The sequence below is a fragment of the Herpailurus yagouaroundi genome, unplaced genomic scaffold (assembly GCF_014898765.1).
Source record: "Herpailurus yagouaroundi ecotype Mexico unplaced genomic scaffold, PumYag 141, whole genome shotgun sequence".
Lineage (NCBI taxonomy): Eukaryota > Metazoa > Chordata > Mammalia > Carnivora > Felidae > Herpailurus > Herpailurus yagouaroundi.
In genome coordinates, this window is record NW_024412396.1 from 45519237 (window position 1) to 45543038 (window position 23802).

At 47.6% G+C, this 23802-nt stretch overlaps 1 protein-coding gene across 2 annotated transcripts in view; it reads right to left on the reverse strand.

The window, feature by feature from the left end:
• The window catches only part of MAP3K9 (mitogen-activated protein kinase kinase kinase 9), a 76073-nt gene that overhangs the window by 44728 nt on the left and 7543 nt on the right, over positions 1-23802 (reverse strand). For both annotated transcript variants that reach the window (XM_040477560.1, XM_040477559.1), the window contains exon 2: positions 23228-23641. In XM_040477560.1, coding sequence (XP_040333494.1) covers positions 23228-23641 — 414 coding nt within the window. The remainder of the gene's footprint in view (positions 1-23227; positions 23642-23802) is intronic.

Sequence of the window (23802 nt, forward strand, 5' to 3'; positions counted from 1 at the left end):
GTTGGGCTCTGTGCTGACAGCTCGGAGCCTGGAGCCTGCTTCAGATTCTGTGTCCCCCTCTCTCTCCACCCCTCTCTTGCTTGCACTGGCTCTCTCTCTCTCTCAAAAATAAACATTAAAAGCCATTTTTTTTTTAATTACAAAAAAAAAAAGAGTGGTTTTCCCATAACCCTGTCAAGTTGATGGCTATGTCTTAGTGGTAGGGAGGGACAAGGAGGAAAACCTGCATTTAGAAGAGGAGAGAAGCCACCAAAGTAGGAGTCAAACCTAATTCTACCTGTGTGCACACTGCCCTTTTCACCGGAACTCCAGGGTCTCAGACTAAAGCCAAACCACCTGAGTAGTGCTCTGTATCCTTGTAGGGAAGGGAACCAGCTTTTTATGTTTAAATAAGAGTATATTAGAAATAAAGACTATATTTCCAGGAAGCTCACAGACACACAGCAGGACAGCTTTGGCAAGGAGTGGTGGCAAAAGCCTGCTGGTGGGCAACATCTCACCAGGCATTATTTAGGGCAAATGTGTGCTAAAAGCGCCACGGCTGAGACAGTACATCAGCTTGGGGGCACGGGGAAACGTGTTGATGGGGGCAAGACAAGTAACTGTCCTACACCAGGTCTGAAACTGTTTTAGAAGTCGTGAGTCTTGCGGTGAGTGGTGCAGGCTGGACCCTGCAAACTCAGTAGCACTGGTCACCTTCCAGTCACACCCCCCAGATGGTAACTCAGTGAAGCCAGTGGGAGGGCTGACTTCACATTAAATGTTCAAACGTATGAGGATAGGAACTAACAAAGCAGGGGAATCCTGGGGCCTTAAGTCCTATTCTCTCCACTGGACCTTCACCCTCAAAACAGGTATGTATTTGGTGCTGAGCAGTGGCAGGAAGGTCCAATACAGCTGTTCAGCAACACCCAACACAGAATGTTGTTGTTGTTGTTTTTAATGCTTTATTTATTTATTTATTTATTTTTGAGGGGCAGGGGGAGAGAGAGGGAGAGAGAGAGGATCCCAAGCAGGCTCCTGGCTGTCAGCACAGAGCCCAATGTGGGCCTCGAACTCACAAACCATGAGATCATGACCTGAGCTGAAGTTGGACACTCAACTGAGCCACCCAGGTGCCCCCCCAACACAGGATGTTCTTAACCCAGGATCTCTGCTTTGACTTACAGAATCTTCTCCCACTGGCCCTGCAGACACTAGGCCATAAGAGCTATGAAACACCCTAGACTGACGAGCCTCCAATTTCCCATCCAGCACCAGGGTCCTGTTAGTTGGTCCAGTGCCTAGGTCACTATCTCACAGTGGGACCTTCTGTTCCTGTCCCCACCCATGCCTCTCTTTTCCCTTTTTCTAAAATGTGTGTCTTACCAGGCTAGCATAAAGGGCCTCCGGAGAGGGGGAAAAGAGGTTGAGGTTATATATCAGAAGTGCAAACAATATGGGTCAACTCCAAAAGCTCTGTACCTCAGCTCCCCTGTTCACCAACAGCCACAATCCACCATGGGAGAAACATTGCTCACTGCTCATTTACCTCAGGAACGACCATTCTCTACATCCCCAAATGGAGAAAGGTTATTTTAGAGAGGAAGATTCTCCTCGCTCCATCACAGTCCAGGGGCCAGAAAGTCTCCCCTGTAAGACTAGCCTGGTGCGATTATAAGTGGGCAAGTTACGGGGCAGAGTTTGGAAGCACAAGGGTCAGCCCTTCACTGGAGGGGCCCAGGCCCCAGCAGGTCAACTCTTAGGGTGCTGGGCGTGGCCCACAGACCATGAGGCCCCACCCTGCCTAAGTGCAGCACCCACCCTCCTCTCTGGGAAGAAGGCACCACACCATGGGTGAAAAGGGATTCGGGGTTAACTAAAGCCTCTAAAATACAACCAACATCCAGGATCAGAGAAGCCAGGATGTTACTCAAGAGAGCAAAACTCCTCCCTGGTAACCCTCCTGCCTAAGAATCTGCGGACTTTGGTTAAAGATACTAGCTGTGTTGCTTAGGCCGGCAGTCCCCTACACAGGGGAGAGGGGGAGAGAGGAACGAGGAAGAGTTGGTCCTATAAAGGAAAACAGGAATGGAACCTCCTTCCCCCTCCCATCCCCCCCCCCCCATTCGTTGTGGCCATAAGTCGCCCCTTATAAACACGGCCATCAGCGCTGCGAGTATTTATGGAGCGCTAACTACATACCAGTCACCGTGCTAAGCAGCCTACATGCACTACCTCCATCAATCAATCACCTCAGGAAACGGGTACTGTTTCATTTCTGTTTACAGGTGAAGACACTGCGGCCGAGCGAAGTGAGCACATTCGTCAGTTACACAGCCAGGACGTGGTAAATCTGGGACGACTGGCTACCACTCCCACGTTCTCGATGATGATCTTAGTGTACCCCACACGCCCATCTTGCTTTAAGCATCTACTGTGGAGAAACGTGGACATGAGAGACGGAAAGAAAATCCTCGGAAGGAGGTCACAGAATACACAGCCACCGGGGCTCCTGGGTGGCCCAGTAGGTTAAATGTCTGACTTCGGCTCAGGTCATGATCTCACAGTTCATGAGTTGGAGCTCCGTATCAGGCTCGCTGCTGTCGGCGCAGAGCCCGCTTCAGATCCTCTGTCCCCCTCCCCTCTGCTCCTCCCCTGCTCACGCTCTCTCTCTCTCTCTCTCTCTCTCAAAAATAAAATAAACTGAAAAAATTTTTTTAAGAAGACACAGCTGCTGAGCTGTGAAGAAAGGACAGGGCTTCATCCAAGGGAAAGAGGCAGGAGGCCACTCTGAGCAAGGGGAATAGTGTGGTTTCAGGCCAAAGGGAAGAAACCCCGACACATGTAAGGAAGAGGAAATAGTCCCCGGTAGCTGGAGCAGGACGTAGCGGCAGCGAAGGGCTGGGGCCGGACCAGAAGACTGCAGGCCACGCAGACATGCTGGGAATCTGTCCCGGAGTGACAGGCAGTTTGTGAGCAGGGAAGTGGTGTGGTTACAGCGAGACAAACAGAACTGAAAGAGCAAGAGACAGGCAGCGAGGACACAACAGTGACCTTTACAGTTATCCAGGGGAGGTGGCGAAGAAGGAACCACGGTACTGGGATGGAGATGATGGGCCAGCGAGATGCAGCGATTAATCACACGAACAGGGAAAAGGAGCGGCCAGTGAGTCCTGGGAAATCTCTCCAGCTTCACAGCACCCACGTGCTCCGGCTGGGTACCTGTAGGTCATCGATCTTTCGGGAAGGTACGCGCATTCAGCGAGGACGGGGGCTTTGGGAGGTTTCACTGCCCCTACCTCTGTGCCAACACACGCCCACCATCTCACGGCTTCCGATAGAGACTGAAGCTTCCCATCCCCTCCCAGCTCTCCATAATCACCTGGGAACACGGTTCCTTCACTTCCAGGCACAGTCACAAACTCACACATTACGAACTGCCACGGTCTGGACCACATGCAGTTCCACGGCCCTGACATGCTGGCACCAGACACTATTTGCCAACGCAGCTAAGTCCTGTGTTCATCTGGGACAACGGGCAAGCCCCAGATACCAGTGCTCTGTGCTTCACGATGTCAGCCAAGGGCAGGCAGCAGAGAGCTCGGAGAATGGCACGGGCTGAGAATGAGGCCAGAATTGATAGATGGGCTTCCCGGGGCTGCCTGTTGAGAGCCAGTCCTCCGGCACCTGGGCCGTAAGCACAGTGTTCAGACAGGCTAGTTAACAGGACTGTGATACTGGGGCCTCGGTTCAAACCTGGAGGGCGTCCAGGGCTCCAGGCCACTCCCGACTCTGGCTGGTTTTCTCGCGAATACGTGCACAGGGGACAAGGGAAAAGATGTATATGTGTAAGCCAGCACTTGAGAGACAACTCCAAGCACCAGCCTTCCTGACGTGCCCACATCTGTGCCTGCTACATGATTCAACAGCACGAGGGGTGGATTTCTGCTGCTTTGTAGGGCTGGAGGATAGAGGGGACATGAGCGAGAACTCATATATTTATAGACTAACAATGGCTGGTCTCAAGAGACACAGCACAATTCATCAGCCTTTTTCAAGCTATTTTTCGATGACCCCTTTAACCAGCCCCAGCTTTCCATGGGAACTTCACTTTTATCTCTTCTCTCGACGCAGTGGCCCCTTACCACCTCTCTCACGCTGCCGAGTGAAGGTTCTCTCACAGCCAAGCTTCTTGTGATTAAAACACAAATGGCCACCGCCACCTTGCTGGCCAAACTTCCCAGTGTGTGTTTGCAGGACACCTTGCCCCCTGCCACATCCTAAAATAGGACTATTTCAACTCGGGCACCTACAGCCATTGCCACCTTGTGCAAATTAAGCTCAGATAACACAGCTGGGACTCTAGCCCTGAGCTCGTCCAGACACAGATATCACCAGCAGGAAACGGAAAGGCAGAGGCAGAGCTTTTATGCAGCCACTTTCCTTATTAAAGAACATCTCCACAAATACCTGCCAGCTCTGACCATTCCCACCACACTGTCTCACCCTGACCGTGAAGAGCTGCCAGGTCTCAGTCATGCCTCAGCTACAAACTGGATAAAAATGATCAGGAAAGAGGCAGCACATCAAACCTTTGATGATTCTGTCAACAAAAAGCCATTCTTCTTCCTTGGCATGTGGACATGGGGCGTTGCTCCCAGGCTCCCCACGAACCTGTGTCCCCAGGCTCTGCCACCAGAGTCCCCTTGGCAGGCAGGGCAGGTGGCATTTTCAAAATGGCACAACATCTCCCACCTTCTATGCTTTTCTCCGATGTGATCTGGACACTCCTCCCGCAGACAGGCGGGTCTCTGTCCCCTCTGAATCGCAGCGGGCCTGAGACTCCCGTTAACCACCAGAACGCAGCGTAAGTGACACTGCATGACTTCTGAGCCAGATCAGGAAAGACGACACAGCTTCTGCCTTCTTCACTGCAACACTTGTGCTTGAAGCCTTGAGCCACCGTGTCAGAAGGCCACCAGCCCCGAGCCAGCCACACTCGGCGGGCTCACACGTGGGCACCATCACCAGCAGCCCCAGCCTTCGAGTCCTCTCAGCCCAGGCACCAGACATGTGCGAACAAGCCTTTCTGAAGAGTTCCGCCTCCAGCTACGGCCTCAACCAGACCCTCCAAGTTGTTCCAGCTGAGGTTCCAGACATGGAGAAGCAGGAACAAGCCATTCCTCCTGAGCCCTTTCTAAATTCCCAGCCTGGTTTTCATGAGATAATGAAATGATTCTTGTTTGGGGCGGTTTGTTCTGAAGCAACAGTAATGGAAACAGTTGGTGACACGCTTGTGAGTCTATTGTCATATCGGCTGCTACCAGAGAAGCAGCTGCTCTTGGAGACGGTATTCTTAAAAAAGAATGAAAAGCTCCCTTTTATTGAGCATTTACTTTGTGCCAAGCATTATTCTAAGGGCTTGTGTGCATAATTTCATGTAGCATTACAATGCTATGAGTAAATACTAGGATTATTCTCATTTTACAGAAGAGGAAATGGACTCAGAGGTTGAGGACCTTGCCCAAGCCCGATCTGCCTGACTCAGAGCCTAGAACACTATATCATACTCTGCTCCCCAGCCGCTTTGAGACAGGAGTGGTTTCTATATGGGAGACTTAAGTACTTGGGGGCATGGCTTTCCTGTTCAGTACTCCAGGTGTGGGAATTTCCTAAAGAATCTAGTGACAGAGGCACAACATTGACCAACACTTGGCCATGGCTGAACTGGGGCAGCCCCCTCCTCTGGAAAGTCACTGCTGTGGCCCACCATCCTTTTATCAACACCCTGTCCGCCCCCCGAACTGCTTTAAGACCTAACTCCTCCATCAGTGCCTTCCAAAGAGTTCTCCCTTCTGTAGACAGCATCTCATGTACCCTTGGCACACTATTCCATACTGCATCATACTGTTCTGGTTGTCCGGGTGTGTTTATGCCATATGGCTCCTGAGGACGGAAAGAATGTGGTCGAAGTGACGTCTACATCGCATACATAATAAAGGGATGTGTCGTATTTCCTACAGCACCTATGCAATCACAGGCACGTCAGTTTCTCATGAGGACCTGCTGGTTGAGAATCATAACCCACACAAAATGCAAACACCCCAGGCATCACCCAAGGCATCACAGAGAAGAAAAGATTTTATTGTGGAGGAAGAAACAGCACGACCCACCACAGCTACCCATCACCGTCACCATCACCTTGTAGCCAAGGAAGCCCGACCGCAAAGGCTCAAAACAATGGGAGTCACCATTTTGAAGCATAAATCCTTAATAGTCCTGGAAAGCTAAGAAAAACACAGTAAAATTTCCTATGAGTCATTTCCCAACTTCTCATCTAAGAGTAGGGAGAGGCCAACCTCAAGTAACACCTCAGGCTAAGACTAGCTTTGTTCTGACTCACTGTCTTCCTGTCTATGCTACGGATGCCTTTCTGAGTACCCACCTTCCACCTCCATGCCCACTGGGATGGGTGAGATGAGGTTTGTACCTGTACCTTCCTGGCCTATCTCCAAAGATGACTCTTGAAATCCAAGCGATAGAGTTGAGGATCTTACTATGGTTGGATAAAATCACAACCACACAGGTTCTCAAGGTGGTACATCTCTGTTCCCAGAGGGAGACCAGTCTGTTGGTTCCTTCCCTGATACCTAGAAAGGTAGCCATAATGGGCATACCCTGAAACTGCCAGGAAAATGTTCAAATGTCTTCTTTCCTGCCCTCAGGGAACCTCCTAGTGAGGAAAGGTCTTAGAATATGTCCCTTTTCCTGAGCAGGGACATTCTTACTCTTCCTATAAGGTCATTATCAGTGACCTTCTCATTCCCAGCCTCTCCTTCAGTGTACTACATATCAAATCAAACACCAAAAAACTTATGAGGAGCCTAAAATTGGCTGGATTCATGGTCCGTATGACCTAGAAGGATGCATACAAAGCCAGCCTTATGGGGCATCTGGGTGGCTCAGTTGGTTAAGCATCCGACTTCAGCTCAGGTCATGATCTCGTGGTTCGTGAGTTTGAGCCCCACGTCAGGCTCTGTGCTGACAGCTCAGAGCCTGGAGCCTGCTTTGAGTTCTGTGTCTCCCTCTCTCTCTGTCCCTCCCCCACTGGGGCTCTGTCTATCTCTGTCTCTGTGTCTCTCTCTCTCTCTCTCTGTCCCTCCCCCACTGGAGCTGTCTGTCTCTGTCTCTGTGTCTCTCTCAAAAATAAATAAACATTTAAAGAAAAATTAAAGCCAGCCTTACATGCAATGATCACGGGTGGAAAGGTGTCCAATGGCAGGGGCGGGTGGGGTGGTGGTGGCAACATCCAAAAGTAAATCAAAATTACATAGACTTTCTACTTATTTTGCCAGGCATTAGAGGATTCATGTGCTCCACAGAAACACTTCTGCAGATCCCCTTTTTTCTCCTATTTGTTGTCCTTACATAAAGAAACTCATGAATTTCCTGCTTAAAATTCCTTTTTTTTTTTTTTAATTTTTAAATTTTTTTTTCAACGTTTTTATTTATTTTTGGGACAGAGAGAGACAGAGCATGAACGGGGGAGGGGCAGAGAGAGAGGGAGACACAGAATTGGAAACAGGCTCCAGGCTCTGAGCCATCAGCCCAGAGCCTGACGCGGGGCTCGAACTCACAGACCGCGAGATCGTGACCTGGCTGAAGTCGGACGCTTAACCGACTGCGCCACCCAGGCGCCCCTTAAAATTCCTTTTTAAAAAGTGTTTCTAACATGGGGCAGCCTGGGTGGGTTCGTTGGTTAAGTGTCCGATTTTGGCTCACGTCATGATCTCATGGTTCATGTTCGAGCCCCGCATCGGGCTCTCTGCACTGACAGTGCACAGCCTGCTTGGGATTCTGTCTCTCCCCATCTCTCTCTGCCCCTCCCCTGCTCCAAAATAAATAAACTTAAAAAAAAAAAAAAGTGTTTCTGTCAGGGTGAATTTGCTGGATTCCAGTCCTTGTCCCCTCTGCTTGCCTTCCATCACCATAGCTTAAAAATACCGGTGGCAACAAACTCAAAATTCTCTTGGTGAGGCAGGAGAAGGGAAGAGCTGGGAGGCTTTACTCATAGTGGTTGGGTGTTATTTCACCAGCAGTCAAGTCAACTCAGAGCATTAAGGAATGAAGGCTGGAAAGCCCAATTTCTCTTTCATGATATTAATCTATGAATGTAAGTCAGCACTACAAAGCCTGCCCACCCGTCCTCCATAGGGAATGGAACTGCCACATGGGCCCAACGCGATCCATCTGGTACAAACTCAGTTTGCAGGGCGCTTGGGTGGCTCAGTCAGTTGAGCATCCGACTTCAGCTCAGATCATATCTCACAGCTCATGGGTTCAAGCCCTGCATGAGGCTCTGTGCTGACAGCAGGGAGCCTGCTTGATATCCTCAAGAGTCAAATGATGTGGAAGCTTCTGTTATGGTCCAACTTTTGGATAGCTTTATATAAGCATAACTTTGATTCACCCTGAACCCTAACAAGAAGCAAAGCTGAGGCTACAGAATGATGGCTAAGATTCATACTGTGCTCCTGGAGGGGCCCTGGGGAAAGGGCAAAGGAGAAAGTAGCCCTCCGCTCCTATGCATTTTAGGACCACCAGGTCTAGGGCTGTCAGGTCCCTGGGTTAGAACAGTGAAGGATCCCCTCCCTGCAATTCCAGATTGGGGATGATCTGCCCCACAAGGACCCCAAGACCAGGTTTAAAGCCACAGCTAGCCCCAGCGCACCCAGAGTCTGGTGAGTCACAGGGTCAGTCCTACAGAACAAGCTGCTAGTATGGGGTCTCCCACTGCAATCTGCTCCCAGAGGACAGAGAAGAAAGACCACCACACGAGTGCTCGAGGGCCCTGGACTCGAGTTCAGGCCCCACCATTCTCTAGCTATGTGTTCTTGGGCAATGCATTAAACCTCTCTGAGCCTCAGTTTCCTCTACTGCAAAATGGGGTTACCACCACCTCCGCCTTGAGCATCTGAGACAGATACTGCTCCAAATTAAATTCTATAGCACCAAATACAAAATATGATTATTCTTCATCTCATCTCTGGGAATACTGGGGGGCGAAATGGAGGGCATTTATCTCTGTCACCATGAATAATAAGCTAAGGAAAGAAATCAGATAATGTCACTAATAATCTTAAATCATCAGGCTTATGTGGGAAAGGCTTATGAGAGGCTTATGTGGGGAAAATTTAAGTTGCTTTTCTATTACCATCCATGGGACTTGATGGGCCACCCTTCCTTGTCACCAGCTGCCATGCACTTGTAAAGGACAAGCTAATTTATGATGAATTTTAAGATTTTGAGGGAGAGGGGAGAACTGGCAATTACAGAGAGATTGTTAATGACCCACCATGGGATTCCTATCCCTAAAGACAGATAGCTAGGAGCTGACTACTTAAAAATGTTTTTCAATCTGATCAGAACATGGGCGGAGGCCCCTCTTTTCCAAAGAAGACAAACAAATGCCCAACAGATACATGAAAAGATGCTCAACATCACTAATCATCAGGAAGATGCAAATCAAAACCACAATGAGATATCATGTCACATCTGCTAGGATGCCTATTACCAAAAAGCAAGAGATAACAAGTGTTGGGGAGGATGTTTAAAAAAAAAAAAAGGGAATCTCTGTGCACTGCCGGTAGAAATGTAAATTGCTGCAGGCACGGTGGGAAACAATATGGATGCTCCTCAAAAAATTTAAAAGTAGAACAACCATATGATCCAGCAATTCTACTTCTGGGTGTACATCCAAAGGAAATGAAATCACTATCTCCAAGAGATATCTGCACCCCCATGCTCACTGCAGCATTATAGCCACGGTATAGTAAGAATCAAGTGTCTATCCACGGACGAATGGATAAAGACGACGTGCTGTACATACATATACGATCAAGTATTATTTGGTCCATAAACAAAGAAAATTCTGCCATTTGTGACAACACGGATGGACCATGAGGGCATTATCCAAAGTGAAATAAATCAGACAGAGAAAGATACGTACTGACTCTAAAAAAGAGGCAAACTCAGAAACAAAGCAGAATGGTGTTTGCTAGGGGTTGAAGGGTAGAGGAAATGGAGACACGCCGGCCAGAGAGCGCAAACTTCCTGTTAGAGGATGAGTAACTTCTGGGGGTCTAACATACAGCATGGTGACTATAGCTAACAATACCGTACTGGGGCGCCTGGCTGGCTCCGTCGGTAGACCATGCTACTCTTTGTCTCAGGGTTGTGCGCTCAAGCCCCGCGTTGAGTGTAGAGATTACTTAAAAATAAAATCTCTTAAAGAAAAACGCAAAACCTATTCTATATCTGAAAATTGCTAAGAAGAGTAAATCTTAAATGTTGTCACCACACCAAAAAATAATTATGTGAGGTGACAGATGTGTTAACTAAGCCTGCTGCGGCAACCATTTCACAATATATACGCATATCAAAACATCACATTGTACACCTTAAACTTACGCAATGTTACCTGTCAATTATATCTCAATACAGCTGGCAGGGGTGGGGGCGGGGGGTGGAGAGGAGGAGTCTTTACTGTTTTTACTTCCTGAAAACTAAAATACATGGCAGAGCTTGAACAGTGGTCTCTTTTATATAACCCAGTGAAGACATGATCGTTAGTGGGCAGGAAAGATGCAGACTTTGCTGCTCAGCTTTAAAAAAAAATTTTTTTTAACGTTTATTTATTTTTGAGACAGAGAGAGACAGAGCATGAACGGGGGAGGGTCAGAGAGAGAGGGAGACACAGAATCCGAAACAGGCTCCAAGCTCCGAGCGGTCAGCACAGAGCCCGACGCGGGGCTCGAACTCACGGACCGCGAGATCGTGACCTGAGCCGAAGTCGGCCGCTCAACCGACTGAGCCACCCAGGCGCCCCTGCTCAGCTTTGACCTCTGGGGCTATAAGCAAGGCATCCCTGATCCCTTGGACGGTGCAGACGCCTCAGATGCTGTCGCCCACGATACTTGGGACCTAGCTGGGAAACATGGCAGAGTGACAGGCCCCACTGTCAGGGGCTGGGAGTGCCTGGAATAAAAGACCTGTCACTGGACCCAGGCAACCCAAAAGCCTGACTTTAGGCAAATTACTCAACGTCTTGTGGTCACAGCTCTAAGATTCCATTAAGCTCTAGTCTAATCCATAAACACAAAAGGGAGTTATGAATGACTGGAAACTGGAGACTATCACTGTTTCCCCCAACTACAGCTTTCACCTTCCTCTTGGATTCTGAAGGTTAACAGAATGCAGAAACAAACAAAAATAAAATGTATCCAGATGGCATGCACTCCACGGAGGGAAGTGGCAGGAGATGAGGTACACAGACAGGAATAGGCAAATCACACAGAAAGAAAACACAGTCGCATCTGCACTGTGCAATCTGGGATACCTCTTTTTCTTTTTTCAAGAATACCTTTTCCTGTTACCTTGCCTTATAGGGCATATCAAGTTGCAAGCAGTCACAAGGATCTGCAGAGAAAGGTCTGAGTTCCTAGATCAGTCGCTGCCAGGGCCCCACAGACCCACTGTGAAGGCTCAGGCCCCAAGGTAGACAGATGGGTAGAGAGTCAGAGCCTCCACGGCTGGGCAATTCCAGAGGCAAACATTAGGCTTCTGACTTTCTAAGCTCCAAGAAACACCCTCTTCTAGAGTCCTAAGCTCCTGAAAAGTTTATGAAACAGAAATGGACATATAAAAGCAAAGCTTGATGACCGCAAATGCAGTTTGTTCAGTAGAGGAGTTTGAGTCCATCCAGAAAGGAAGGAACTAGGGGTAGAAAAGGCAAGGCTATATGCAAAGTCCTATACTGGGGGTGATTTGTGGGAAAGGGGAGGCAGGGAGCAGGAGAAAATGGAAGAAAAAAAAACATTACCTCTGCCGTCAATAATTCTACTGGGATTCCTGGGTTTTCACAGAAAAAAATTATCGAAGGAGACAACAGCAACAACAAACCCCACACATTAATTACATTTACTTCTAAAAAGTAAACTTAGGGTTTCGGGTAGGAATAAGATGAACTTTTCTTTGTATTTCAGTTTTGAACTATTCTTACCTTCTGTACGTATCACTGTGTCTATAACTATAAATATCTACACTGCAATTGGAGAACAGGACTAAAACACTTAACAGCCAAGTACAAGACAATTTATACTTAAAAGCAGAAGATCACAAATCATGGATCTAAAGACTGAGGAAATAAACGTAGCCTCTGGAATTACAATAATAATGATCGATATGTGGAGCACTTACCGTGTGCCAGACGGTGCTAAGCGCTTCATCTAGATTATTTCACTGAATCCTCACCTCTACCCTATAAAATGAGATGGGTGCAATTATCATTATTCCCATTTAACATTAACAAAAACTAAAGCACAAAGAGTTTATCATTTGTGCAAGGTCCCAGCTATCAAGTAATAGAGCCAAGGCATCAACCACACCTCACCCAGAGCTCACGTGGGCTCATCTTCAATGAAAGAGGGGGTTCACATCCTAAATGTGGACTCTAAAGGAGAGTGGGGGCATTGTTGAGATAATATCTTGGGCTGAAGGGAGATGTTAATGCATGGGAACAGGCACAGTGCTGGAATCTGTGATGACCAAACCCACAAACATTTCCTGAGGACCTACTAAGTGCTGGGCCCAGCCAGATGTGCAATAGCTATAGGCAATAACGCTGCTGCACAGAGATGGGCAAAGGGCAGTGACGCGCCATCCTCCTACCAAAAGAAGACCGCAGCATTCAAAAGAAAATCTCTTCAGCCCGCCCTAAATATTCCAGTCTTAAAAAAGGCCGTGCAACAATCATGCTAAGTTGACTTGGGGAAGAAGCCAGGAAGAGGTGTGAAAACGGCCTTCCCTTTGACCTTGGCCGTGGACTGTGCAGCAGAGGAGAGAGAAATATACTGCCTTCCTCCTGGGGCAAAATCATTTTAATTATCAACTGAGAGGCCAGCAGAGCCATAAAACCGGCCAGCTGTCCCATTCATTCAGGCCAAAGGCCGTAACAAGACAAGGCAGCATTTCTCAGGGGGGTAAGCACTGTGAGTTAAGATAGGTCTGGAGACAGTGAGAGAGACACCGCCTTCTCTACAAGAAGCCCAGACATGGCTGGAAGCGGCTGGGGGGGGGGTACCAATCCCCTTCTGCGGCTTCAGCTGAAATAAATCTGCCTTTTACAGTAAAACTACCCCTGGCCGACTTAGGAAAAGTCAGCTCAGGGCTGCCTAAAATCCTCACGCTACTTTTTTGTTTTGTTTTAAGTAGGCTCCATGCTCAACATGGAGCCCGGCGCAGGGCTTGAACTCACAACCCTGAGATCAAGACCTGAGTTGAGATCAAGAGGTGGATGCTTAACTGACTGAACCCCCCAGGCACCCATCCTCATGCTACTTTAAACAGGGAAAGTGAACTATATCCTGTGTACATCTAAAATAACAAGGAATAGAAAGAAGTTTCTCCTACTCCTTGGAAAGAGGGAAAGAGCACAGCTTCGTTACTGAACGTGGTCCCTATGGGGCACATGGCACACACTGTTTCATACCACCTCTTTTTTTTTTTTTTTAAAGTTTATTTTGAGAGAGAGAGAGAGAAAGTGAGAGTAGGGGAGGGGTAGAGAGCGATGGAGAGAGAGACAGAATCTGACAGTGCAGAGCCCTATGCGGGGCTCAAATCCAAGAACCGCACAATCATGACCTGAGCCAAAGTCGGATGCTTAACCGACTGAGCCACCCAGGCGCCCCTGTTTCATACCGTCTTAAAACAACACTGCTCTTTTCTGTAATGCCTACATTTTGCAGATAAGGATCCTGGAGCTCCAAGAAGCTACCCACATGTCCCATGTCAGGGCTCAAGAAGTAGCTTTAATCCAAGTCTCTCTGACTCCCCAGCCAGCGTTCCTTCCATGTGTGGAAGGACCAATGGGGTTCCCAAAACCAAGCATAGGGGGAAATGCTTTCTTCTCAGATCAAAACCTCCAAGTTTCCTACAGAGAGCAAAAATCCCGGGGACGAGCAATCCTCAGCTTTAATATGTCTCATTTCTAGACCTCTCTGTCATGCTCCAGCATCTGCATGAGCACAATCTTCCTGCAACTCTGTTGGGGAGGGGGACGGAGGCACACAAACACCTGAGTGGTCTTGAGCCCGATCTGTAAAAGCCTAATGTCAATTCAGAGAAGTGGGGATGGGAAGCTGATAGCAAAGTTCTGAGACACCAGGATGCCCCTCATTCAGTCCCAAGGACAGAAATGGCGTTTGACGAACTGCGTCCTGCCTCCAGGATGAAGGCTGCCCTTGGTTTATTGTGAATCCCCATCATGATTCATGTGACCGGAGCATCTTCTCTCGGCAAGGCCATCTGTCATGCCCTGGGCAGCAAAGGGGCAGGGAGCTCCTGTGAGCTCCAGTCAACTGTGTTCTCGCTAAACCACTTGGAGAATATTCCCCATCAGGAGCTCTGGCCCCTGCAACAAAAAGCCAGAAAGCAGGGAACCCGGGCCTGTGCAGACCACGTAATCACCACCTTCTCCCAAACACACATTCACACTTTAAGTCACACAATGTCAGCCTGGAAGGGACCTCAGGGACCATCTCGTCCAAACCTTTCATTTCACACTCGTGGAACCTGAGGCTCAGAGAGCACAAGATGTGCCCAAAGGCAACCCAGCCAATCAGTGCTGAGGGTGGCACGTGGGTCTATGCTCCTTCCACTGCACCCATTCATTCTTCCCTTACTCACAGGCCCAGTTTAAGAAGTTCGCTGTAACAGGGGCACATGGGTGGCTCAGTCGGTTAAGTGTTCGACTTCGGCTCAGGTCATGATCTCACAGTTTGTGAGTTGGAGCCCCGCGCCGGGCTCTGTGCTGACAGCTCGGAGCCTGGAGTCTACTTTGTATTCTCTGTCTCTTTCTCTCTCTGCAACCCCGCCCCCCTCACAAATAAACATTAAAAAAAAAAAAGAATAAGAAATCCTCTCTAACAGTGTTGATTCATAACCTTCTCAGAGTCTTGGATTAGTCAAAGTAGTACACCCCAAATGAACCTATACACATTCTGCATAGATTCCAAGGGATTCAAGGGTGCTGTGTTAACAACCTGTCCCTAATAAGAGCAACAAATATGGCTCTACAAGAAGCTGATGGGGGACTGAAAGGGATTCTAAGGTAAAGATATGGGTGGCCCGGGGAAGAAGCTACATTTGTCTCTCGACTCAACAAGACCACGCACATCACACCTCGAGTTTCACTTTCCCTATCCATAAGTAACCCTGAGCTACCTCACAGAAATGAGGTAAAACACCGGGTCAGGAATGGAAATTCTTCCAAGAGGCATGGAGGAAGGGAGAGCCAGGCAGCTCTGGTCTCCTTAGAGCCCCTGAAGCACCAATCTTGACCCTGAGTGGTGACAGTGCCACAGACCAGCTGCAAAAGGTTCAGGTCACTACTTAGCTGTTACCAGGCTTGCCTGGGGAAAGGTGTAGGGAAGAGAAGACACAGTAATTTGGCTTTCAAGGCAACAGCAGCTCAAATCAGAGGAAACAGAGATAAAAGGGAAAACACTAAGGAATCTGGAAATCAGAGCCCGCACACCACTAGAAGCCCTGCTTGCCCTGCAACTGCACCCTCACTGAGGCTGTTTCCCCAAGATAACAACTCAGGGTCCAGGATACCTACCAAGATCCTTCGCACAACACCATCTTCTGCTCCAACAGCAACGCAGGCTTTAGAGGTGCCTAAACATTGCCCAGGGCCCCACACTACCTCCTACACCACTGAGTAAGCTGCAGAGAAGCCCCAGAGCCACCAAAGGTGAAGGAAGGCACTCCAGAGCAAGCTTGGGGAAAGGATGGCAAAGAGACCAGTTTCCCTCCTGATCCTTCTCAGCAGCCCCTCAGCCCCACCATCCACAGGAAAGGACCCAGGGGATGTCAAGGGCACTTGCCTCTTGTGGGGGGGGGGGGGGGGGCAGGCTCTCACTGGACATTTGTGCCTGCTGGTCTCCTTGCCTGGACCGTCCTGGCCTTAGCTACCCTCACTGCTTTGTCTCATGAACTCCTCCCTACTCCCTCCGGAGATTCTCAGGCATGTCCCTTTATTATCATTCTCATGGTACCAACATCTGCCCTGAACAGTATGCGCAGAGTCATGACTTTACATTTTAGGTCTTTCCCCCATGACCCCCCCGGGGAGCTCTGTGAGGGCAGGGCAGGTGTCTATTTTCGTTTACTGTTATATTCTCAACACCAAGCGCTCCAATTGACACACAAAGAAGAAGCATCTTTGTGCGAAGACGGCCACGCCCAGGGGAAAATGGACAAGCAAGGTTCCCAGGCAAAGTTAAAGAACTGAGGTCTGCAACCCAGACCTTCTGGCCTCACCCGCTTCTTCTGCCGAGTCGTGTTCACCTGGCTGGTTGGTTGCTTCGTCTCAGCCTCATCCACGTATGTCTTCATTTTGACTCGTAGAACATGTCTCTGTGTTCATGCAAAATGCTACCCATCGGCTGAACAGAATACTCTGGTACATGCCTGGTGGCTGCTAGCTAACCTTAGGTATTGCCTCCTACAACCCAAATGACCCCATTCATTAAGCACTGATATGCTTTTGCCAGGAAAAAAAATCCTCAAAACATGTCCATCACCCTCCAATTCCAAAGGAAGGAGTTTGAGGAAAGAACCACAAAGAACAGAAATGGGAAGAGAAATGGAGAGAGAGCCAGCAGCACCCGAGCCAGGTACTGTTGGAAGTATCTCACTGGGGATGCATTCCTGAGGCATAAAAAAAGGCATTTACGCACCTCTTATAAAGGACTGGGAACTGGGCTCTCTAGCCCATACTTTGCTGCCTCCCAGACCCATCCTGGGGATGTTTTATAGTTTATTTTATGCTCTTATAGGAAAAACTGCTGTTATGGCCACTCTTCATCCTTTTCTAGGCAAGTCCTTCCTGCCACATTGCTCTTGGCCAGGATCCCTGTGCACTACTTGCTTCTTCCATTCCTTCTTTCTTGCGCATAGGAACGCGCTCTACCTCAGTGTACAGAAGGAAGGGCACCAGAGAGTGGAATCCAGTGGGTCAGACCGTTCCACAAGCCTGGCAGCTGGCATGCTGTCAGTCTGGAGAAATCCTCCCCAGGAAACACAGTCGGGGCTGTGGCCAGTGTCCAGTCCAGGTGTAAACCAGGGCTTAGATGTTACAGCCTGCCTGAGGTTAAGGGCAAGACGGAAGCTCTGTCCCCCTGACTCTTCCAAAGAAAGCAAGTCTTCGGCTTCCTTATCTTGTCAACTCCGGAGAGAAGGCTGAAGAAGGGCACCAAGTGCAACCGAGCAGAGACACCAGAGGGAGAGGTGCTACTCAGGCCTTGAGTCGCAGGGGGAGCAGCCCATCAAACTCAACAAAACTAGAACTGAGACTGTAAGGAGCACAGAAGGGGATTCCCAAGTTGGGAACACAAGGATTGCTGAGGTTGGATGGAAAGGATTGGCAGTGGATGCAGGAAGCACAGGGGCGGGGGGGGGGGCGGGGTGCTGCTCCAGCAGTATCCGGCAGCCCGCAACTGGCTGCAGTGGAGACACTGGCCACTGGATTATTCGGGGCTGGCATCCAGGAAGGGTGCAGGGAAAGAAAAGGGCAGAGGCACTGGAGGACGGCAACAAATACACGGCGAGAATACCACCCTCGGCACCGGAAACGATGGCGAACTCGGACATTAGGAAGGGGGTGAGGGCCTGGAGATCACACGGAGGATGAAAAGCGACATCTGTACCAGGGAGGCAGGAGGGACGTCCTTTGACAAGAGAAGCGGAAGCTTTACATTTTGAGATCCTGTAAGCAGGCCAGTTCAAGTGATACTGCGCTCGCTCATTTATTCACTCATTCATGTACCTGGGAAGCTAAAGACACAAAATCCGTTTGGAGGCAGAGCGGATGCTCCTGAAATCATCGCCAACATAAAGAGGCCAGGGGATGCAGGCTGGCAGCCGGCTACAGGCCAGCAGTGCTTTGTTCCATTTTTCAACGGCCCGCGCTGGATGGAGCACGCACTCCCTTCATCATTCCCACCAAGCCCTATAGCTTCACACCAGCGGCTTCACAGACGTACTGACCCTGGAAGACATCTGAGCTTGCCACGCTAATATCCTCTACGTGCTCTCAGGTAGCGTGTGTTCAGCACGAGGCGACTACTTAGCAATGACCACAGTGATGGACTGTCGGGAGGAAGCGGCCAGGTTTGCGCTGAGCACAGGAAAATGGGTAAGGTTTGGACAGGCAGAGACACGAGGCAAGGCCACCCCGGGAAGCAAGGTTATTCCCATGGCAGGGGTGTAATGAGGCCTCAGTGGCCCGGAAGCACAGAGTGTATTCCAGGGGAAAGAGGAAACCAGCTTGGCTTAAGGGGAAAGTGCCTTTAGAGGAAGAGAGAGATAAAGGCAGCAAAGACCTCATGAGAAGTTTCGGGTGACATCCAAACCAAAGAAGGCAGGTGTGGTTAGTCCCAACCAAATGCAGTCCACCACTCACCTCTGGTTTTCAGCTATGAAGTTAAGAGTAAATTGATCAGCTCTTAATGAAATGTGGCTGCTATGGCTCTCTGAGTAGGACAGCAATAGCATTCCTAATTCTATAAAACCAAAGCACTATAGGCCCACGTGAAGCAATTCAGCGAGACGCCCCAGCTGCCCAAAAGCAGTGTGCCAGCAACAGCGTGGTGACTGGGAACACAAGCTGAGGGGTCAGGCCTGGGTGCTAAGTCTGCTCTTAGGACTGGAGGTGAGATCCTAGAGAAATGGATGACCGCTTGGAGCCTTAGTTTCCTCATCTGCAAAAAAAAGACATTCATAGTCTACTCGGCAGGGTTGCTGTAAGAATTAAAACAGAATCTACATGAAATGCTCAGACAGTGCCTGACCTGAAGAGAGCACTCATTTTATATATAATATATATATATATATATATATATATATATATTTTTTTTTTTTTTTTTTGAGAGAGCAAGTGCATGCACTTGTGGGGGAGGGACACAGAGAGACAGAATCCCAAGCAGGCTCCACGCTGTCTGCGCAGAACCTGGCAAGGGGCTCAAACTCACAAAACCATGAGATCATGACCTGAACCCAAATCAAGAGTCGGACGCTTAACCAACTGAGCCACCCAGGTGCCCCAATCACATCAGTTATATTATTATTGTTACTGTTATTATTAAGGGTTTGGTTTAGCTAATACAGCATATCTAAGTAGCAGAAGACTGTGCAACCTTTAAATACCTTGTGGTGGAAGAATATTTATTTACGTAACAAGTCACGACCCGCTGACAAGGAGGACAGCATGAAAGCATACTACACGGTTATTAGGATTTCCTGTGTATGATTCTGGGTAAAAAACACACATAAATGCAAAAACTGGAAAAACTGCTTTACCTCTATGTTTTTCTGTGTTTTCTAAGAGGAGAAAAGAAGTGATTTAATAATAAAAGTAATAACACAACCTTCACTTTGGGCAAGGCTTTTCAATGTCCAAAGCTTTTTCCTATGATCTCATTTTTACACTAATGTAAGCTTGAATGACCGCTATTAAACTGCTATTCTGCCAAATGCCTGTAAGCCAAAATCCAGAAATCCATCTCCTTACCCCCAAAAGGGCAATCTTTCCACTAAAAGACCATCTTTCACTGACACCTTTGCTAACCATCAAGTCGCTGGTTTTCCCCAGTGGATGGAGTGAGACACAAATCCAATTATATAGCCAAGGTTTTCTGCAAGTAGTTTAAGAAGGGATGTTTAAGTTAATGATGCAACATGGTAAAGTAGTATAAACCATTAGTTAAATCGGGGGACTGAGCCACACGTCCCAAGGCCTGGCTAACCTTGTTTGGCTATATGATGCTTAATATCTGAAGTAATAGTTCTTCCCAATGCATGTCCCACATTAAGATGCCATGGTAAGACCGCCAGCTGCTTCCACCACCGGCCTCCCCTGGCAGCAGACCCTGATTACTAGCTGGGTTCGCTGCCACCCAGATTAAAGCCCTGCCTCTCCCAGCCTCCTCTGCGCCAGCCATGGCTAAATGATTACATTCTGGCCAATTAATGCAAGCAGATGAGTCTTGCTGGACTTCTGGGAGGTTCATGGGAGCCAACTCAGTGTCAGGAGCACCTTTTTCTGGGCTTCTGCTTTTTGTCCCCCTTCAGGCCTGTTACTTGGACCAAATAACTGGCATTTCAGCAGCCATCTTAGACCATAAGGCAAGCCTAAGGATGCAACCCATGTACTGGGCTGCCGTGAAAAATAGGAGCCTGGGTCCCTGATGACACTGTGGTGTTCTTAACCCTGCAGACTTTTTTTCAAAGACAAATGAATGTATACTTTGTTTTAGCCACTGATATTTTGGTTTTTAGGTGATGCGCAGCCAACCCTAAACTTATTGAGGATTATGGACCAATATAGGATGCTATACATTTTCCATTGTCAGGTAACAGCACGTGACTTTTAAAAGTAGGTGACTAGGATAATAAAGCATTTTAATAAATCACCTTTTTACTGAATCTTTTGTAACGTATGTTTGTCACCAACTACTTTCTTTTTTCCACAAAGACAGCCCCAATAGATACGTTCTCTTTTCTCTAGTGGTTCTAAGTCAACTAACACGTAGGATTCATAGCATTCTGCCCTCACATGACAGCGACCAAAATCCAACTCTCTGGAACCAAGAAAAAAACAGGCCAGTGTACCCAGGTCTGCAAAAACACTAAATTCTGACTCTCCACCTGGCGGGTAAAAACTAGCACAACATTATTTTAAATGATTAAAATGATTTTCAAGTCACGCCCACAGAGCAATGGAGTAAAAACAACGACGTCATCAAGGCTCATATTGGATTTATACAGTCCCGGCAAACAGCCACCACAGACAACTTTCAAGAAGCTACCCCAGCTCCCATGAGAGATATACAGCAGACATCAATATCAGCACCAACCACACAGCCCAATGGACTATGCACGTTTCTGGGCATCTGTTACCGTGAGGAGGTCAAGGGTCATACATACTGCCCCATGTAAGTCCAACTCTCATCACGACATAGTACACCTGAGGGCTCCACCTTGGCAATCCTAAAGCCCCCTAAAGACAAAGAAAGACCAGGGTTTTGTCTCTCAGATGACAGAATGGCATTGAGGTCTCTTGCCATCTCCTGCAGCAAGTAAACTTTTCCTTCACAAGAACCTAGACTTCCATACATAATCTCACAAAAGGTAAATCCTTGTGTTTAGCTTAAATTACACCCAAGTTTGAAACTTCTTGGAGGAAATGATTGACTTTTACAGTTCCATCATCCTAGCCCAAGTTTTTAAGATTAGAGCACTTTGCCTACTTCTCCTAGCATGATAAGAAAAAATAAAGTTCACTTTCTACATTACATTTTCTACGAACTCATCTGCTTATTCTTACCCCATCATCCAAAGCAAAGTCTAGGCAGAATGTGAAAAGGGTCACCAAAAGTTTTAGCTTATTTAAACATTTACAGAATTTGAGAGGAGGGATGAGAATAATCGTATTTTATTTTATGGAACTTAAATCCCTTACATGCATTATATCTAATGTTCCATGCTTTTGAAAGGATGAATTTTTCTTTTTTTTTAATTTTTTTTTTAAACGTTTATTTATTTTTGAGACAAAGAGAAACAGAGCATGAACAGGGGAGGGGCAGAGAGAGAGGGAGACACAGAACCGGAAGCAGGCTCCAGGCTCTGAGCCATGAGCCCAGAGCCTGACGCGGGGCTCGAACTCACGGACCACAAGATCGTGACCTGAGCTGAAGTCGGACGCTTAACCGACTGAGCCACCCAGGTGCCCCAGGATGAATTTTTCTATTGTTAAGGGTGAAGAAGGCTCAGGTAGAAGAGATAAGGGTAAGAAAGGCTATCTTAAAGTAAATTAGAAAATATATATTGGGGTGTATGTGTGTGTGTGTGTGTGTGTGTGTGTGTGTGTGTGTGTGTATTTACTTTAAGGGTAAGAAAGTCTATTTTAAAGTAAATTGGAAAATATATTTGTGTGTGTGTGTGTGTATTTACTTTAAAAATATTTAGAAGGATATGTCAAATGTAATACTTATGCTTCCTGAAGGAAAACATTATGGGTTACCTTTCTCTCTCTCTCTTTCTTTTTTATCTACACTTACTAACTTTTATACAACAAAAACATGCACTACTTATATAATTTTACTTATTATTTTAAAAAATTTAAAAAGTATTTTTTAAAGTAAACAGATTCACAGTAGTATTAACAGAAAAATAAACCACATCTGGAACAGCTCGGAACAAAGTCTGAAGGATTTCTGGGCTCAATGCTGAAGAAGACAGAGAGTGAAGTTCCGGGGACCCACACCACTCTCCAAAACCCTAACTCCCTCCTCTCTGGACAGGATGCTCAAAGTGATTTATATACCATTTAACAAATTTTATCCTCTATACCACACAGTTCAGGCAAGAGAGAGCACGAATCACCACACAAAAGCAGCACAGTTCCAGCACCTGCCGATTCTGCCAAGGAGACTGGTTTCTACCAACTTACCATGTAATTATGTCTAACACTTGCTTTACAATCCAGTTTATGGATTCTGGATGTTTAATAAACAGTTACTACTCAGTTCCCTGCTATTAAACACTAGGTAGTTACAACAATTAATTAATAATACCCGTAGGCTATCAGGAGTCCATAATACTACCAGCTGGTCATGCTCTCCCGGTTGACATTATCATCTGGATCGGCCTCGCAGCTCAAAGAACATGCTTCTTTTTCCTTATGGCCCCTTCCCTAGTGGGTACCTCAAATTGGGGTGCTCAGGAAGAATGCATGCAGGCAATATATATTTGCATTATCTGCTGTTCCTCCAAAGGGGAAAACCCCTTTTGTAATTACAGACACACTTCCCTCAAGTGGAAAAATAAATCTATGTATATATGTGGATTTTTGCACAGCATATCAGAATTATACACTGCCAACCTTGCCTGCTAGTATGAGCTCAAAATTATCCCAAACCCCTGAGCTGCCTCATTCTTCTTTTCCTACCCCAATTTTTCCTGGCACTCATTGTACCCCTACATCTCGACTCAAGGATGGGATGGTTTTAAGCAAGGCATTTCACTGCCCACTGAGATTCCATTAGGAATCCACTCCCACCAAGCCATGGACTGAGTATAAAAAGTGTTCTTGAGCCCTCCAGCCCCATCTCTTCATACTCACTGTTACTGGACTTAAGGTCACGGTGGATGATGGGGACAATTGCCTCATCATGTAAGTAGTTCATCCCTCTGGCAATCTGCACAGCCCAGTTCACCAGGATGTCCGGGGGAATCCTTTTCCCAGATAACACTCTATTCAAAGGCCCTCCGCGTGCAAACTCCATGACCAAGCAGAGGTTGGGTTCCTTCAGACACACACCCCTAAGGGCAATGATGTTGGGGTGCTTCAGCATGGCAAAGAGCTTGGCCTCCTGGCGAACATTCTCTATGGTTTGGCTGATGTCCTCATCGGGGTCATGGCGAGCTGCTTTCACGGCAACCTCATCCCCTATCCAGAAAGCACGATAGACCTTCCCAAAGCCCCCGATGCCAATAATCTCTTCCAGGGTTAGCTCCGCAAAATCAATCTCTAACACTGAGAAAGAAAAGAAAAAAAGAAGTCAAAAACATTCTGAAAACACCCTTGAATCACCCATTTACCTGGAGGGTTAACAGCAAGTTGTCTGTTCACTTGGCTTTTTTGTCTCCCCACTGTAAGGAAAACTCCAAAAGGGCAGGAAATGTTAACTTATTGCA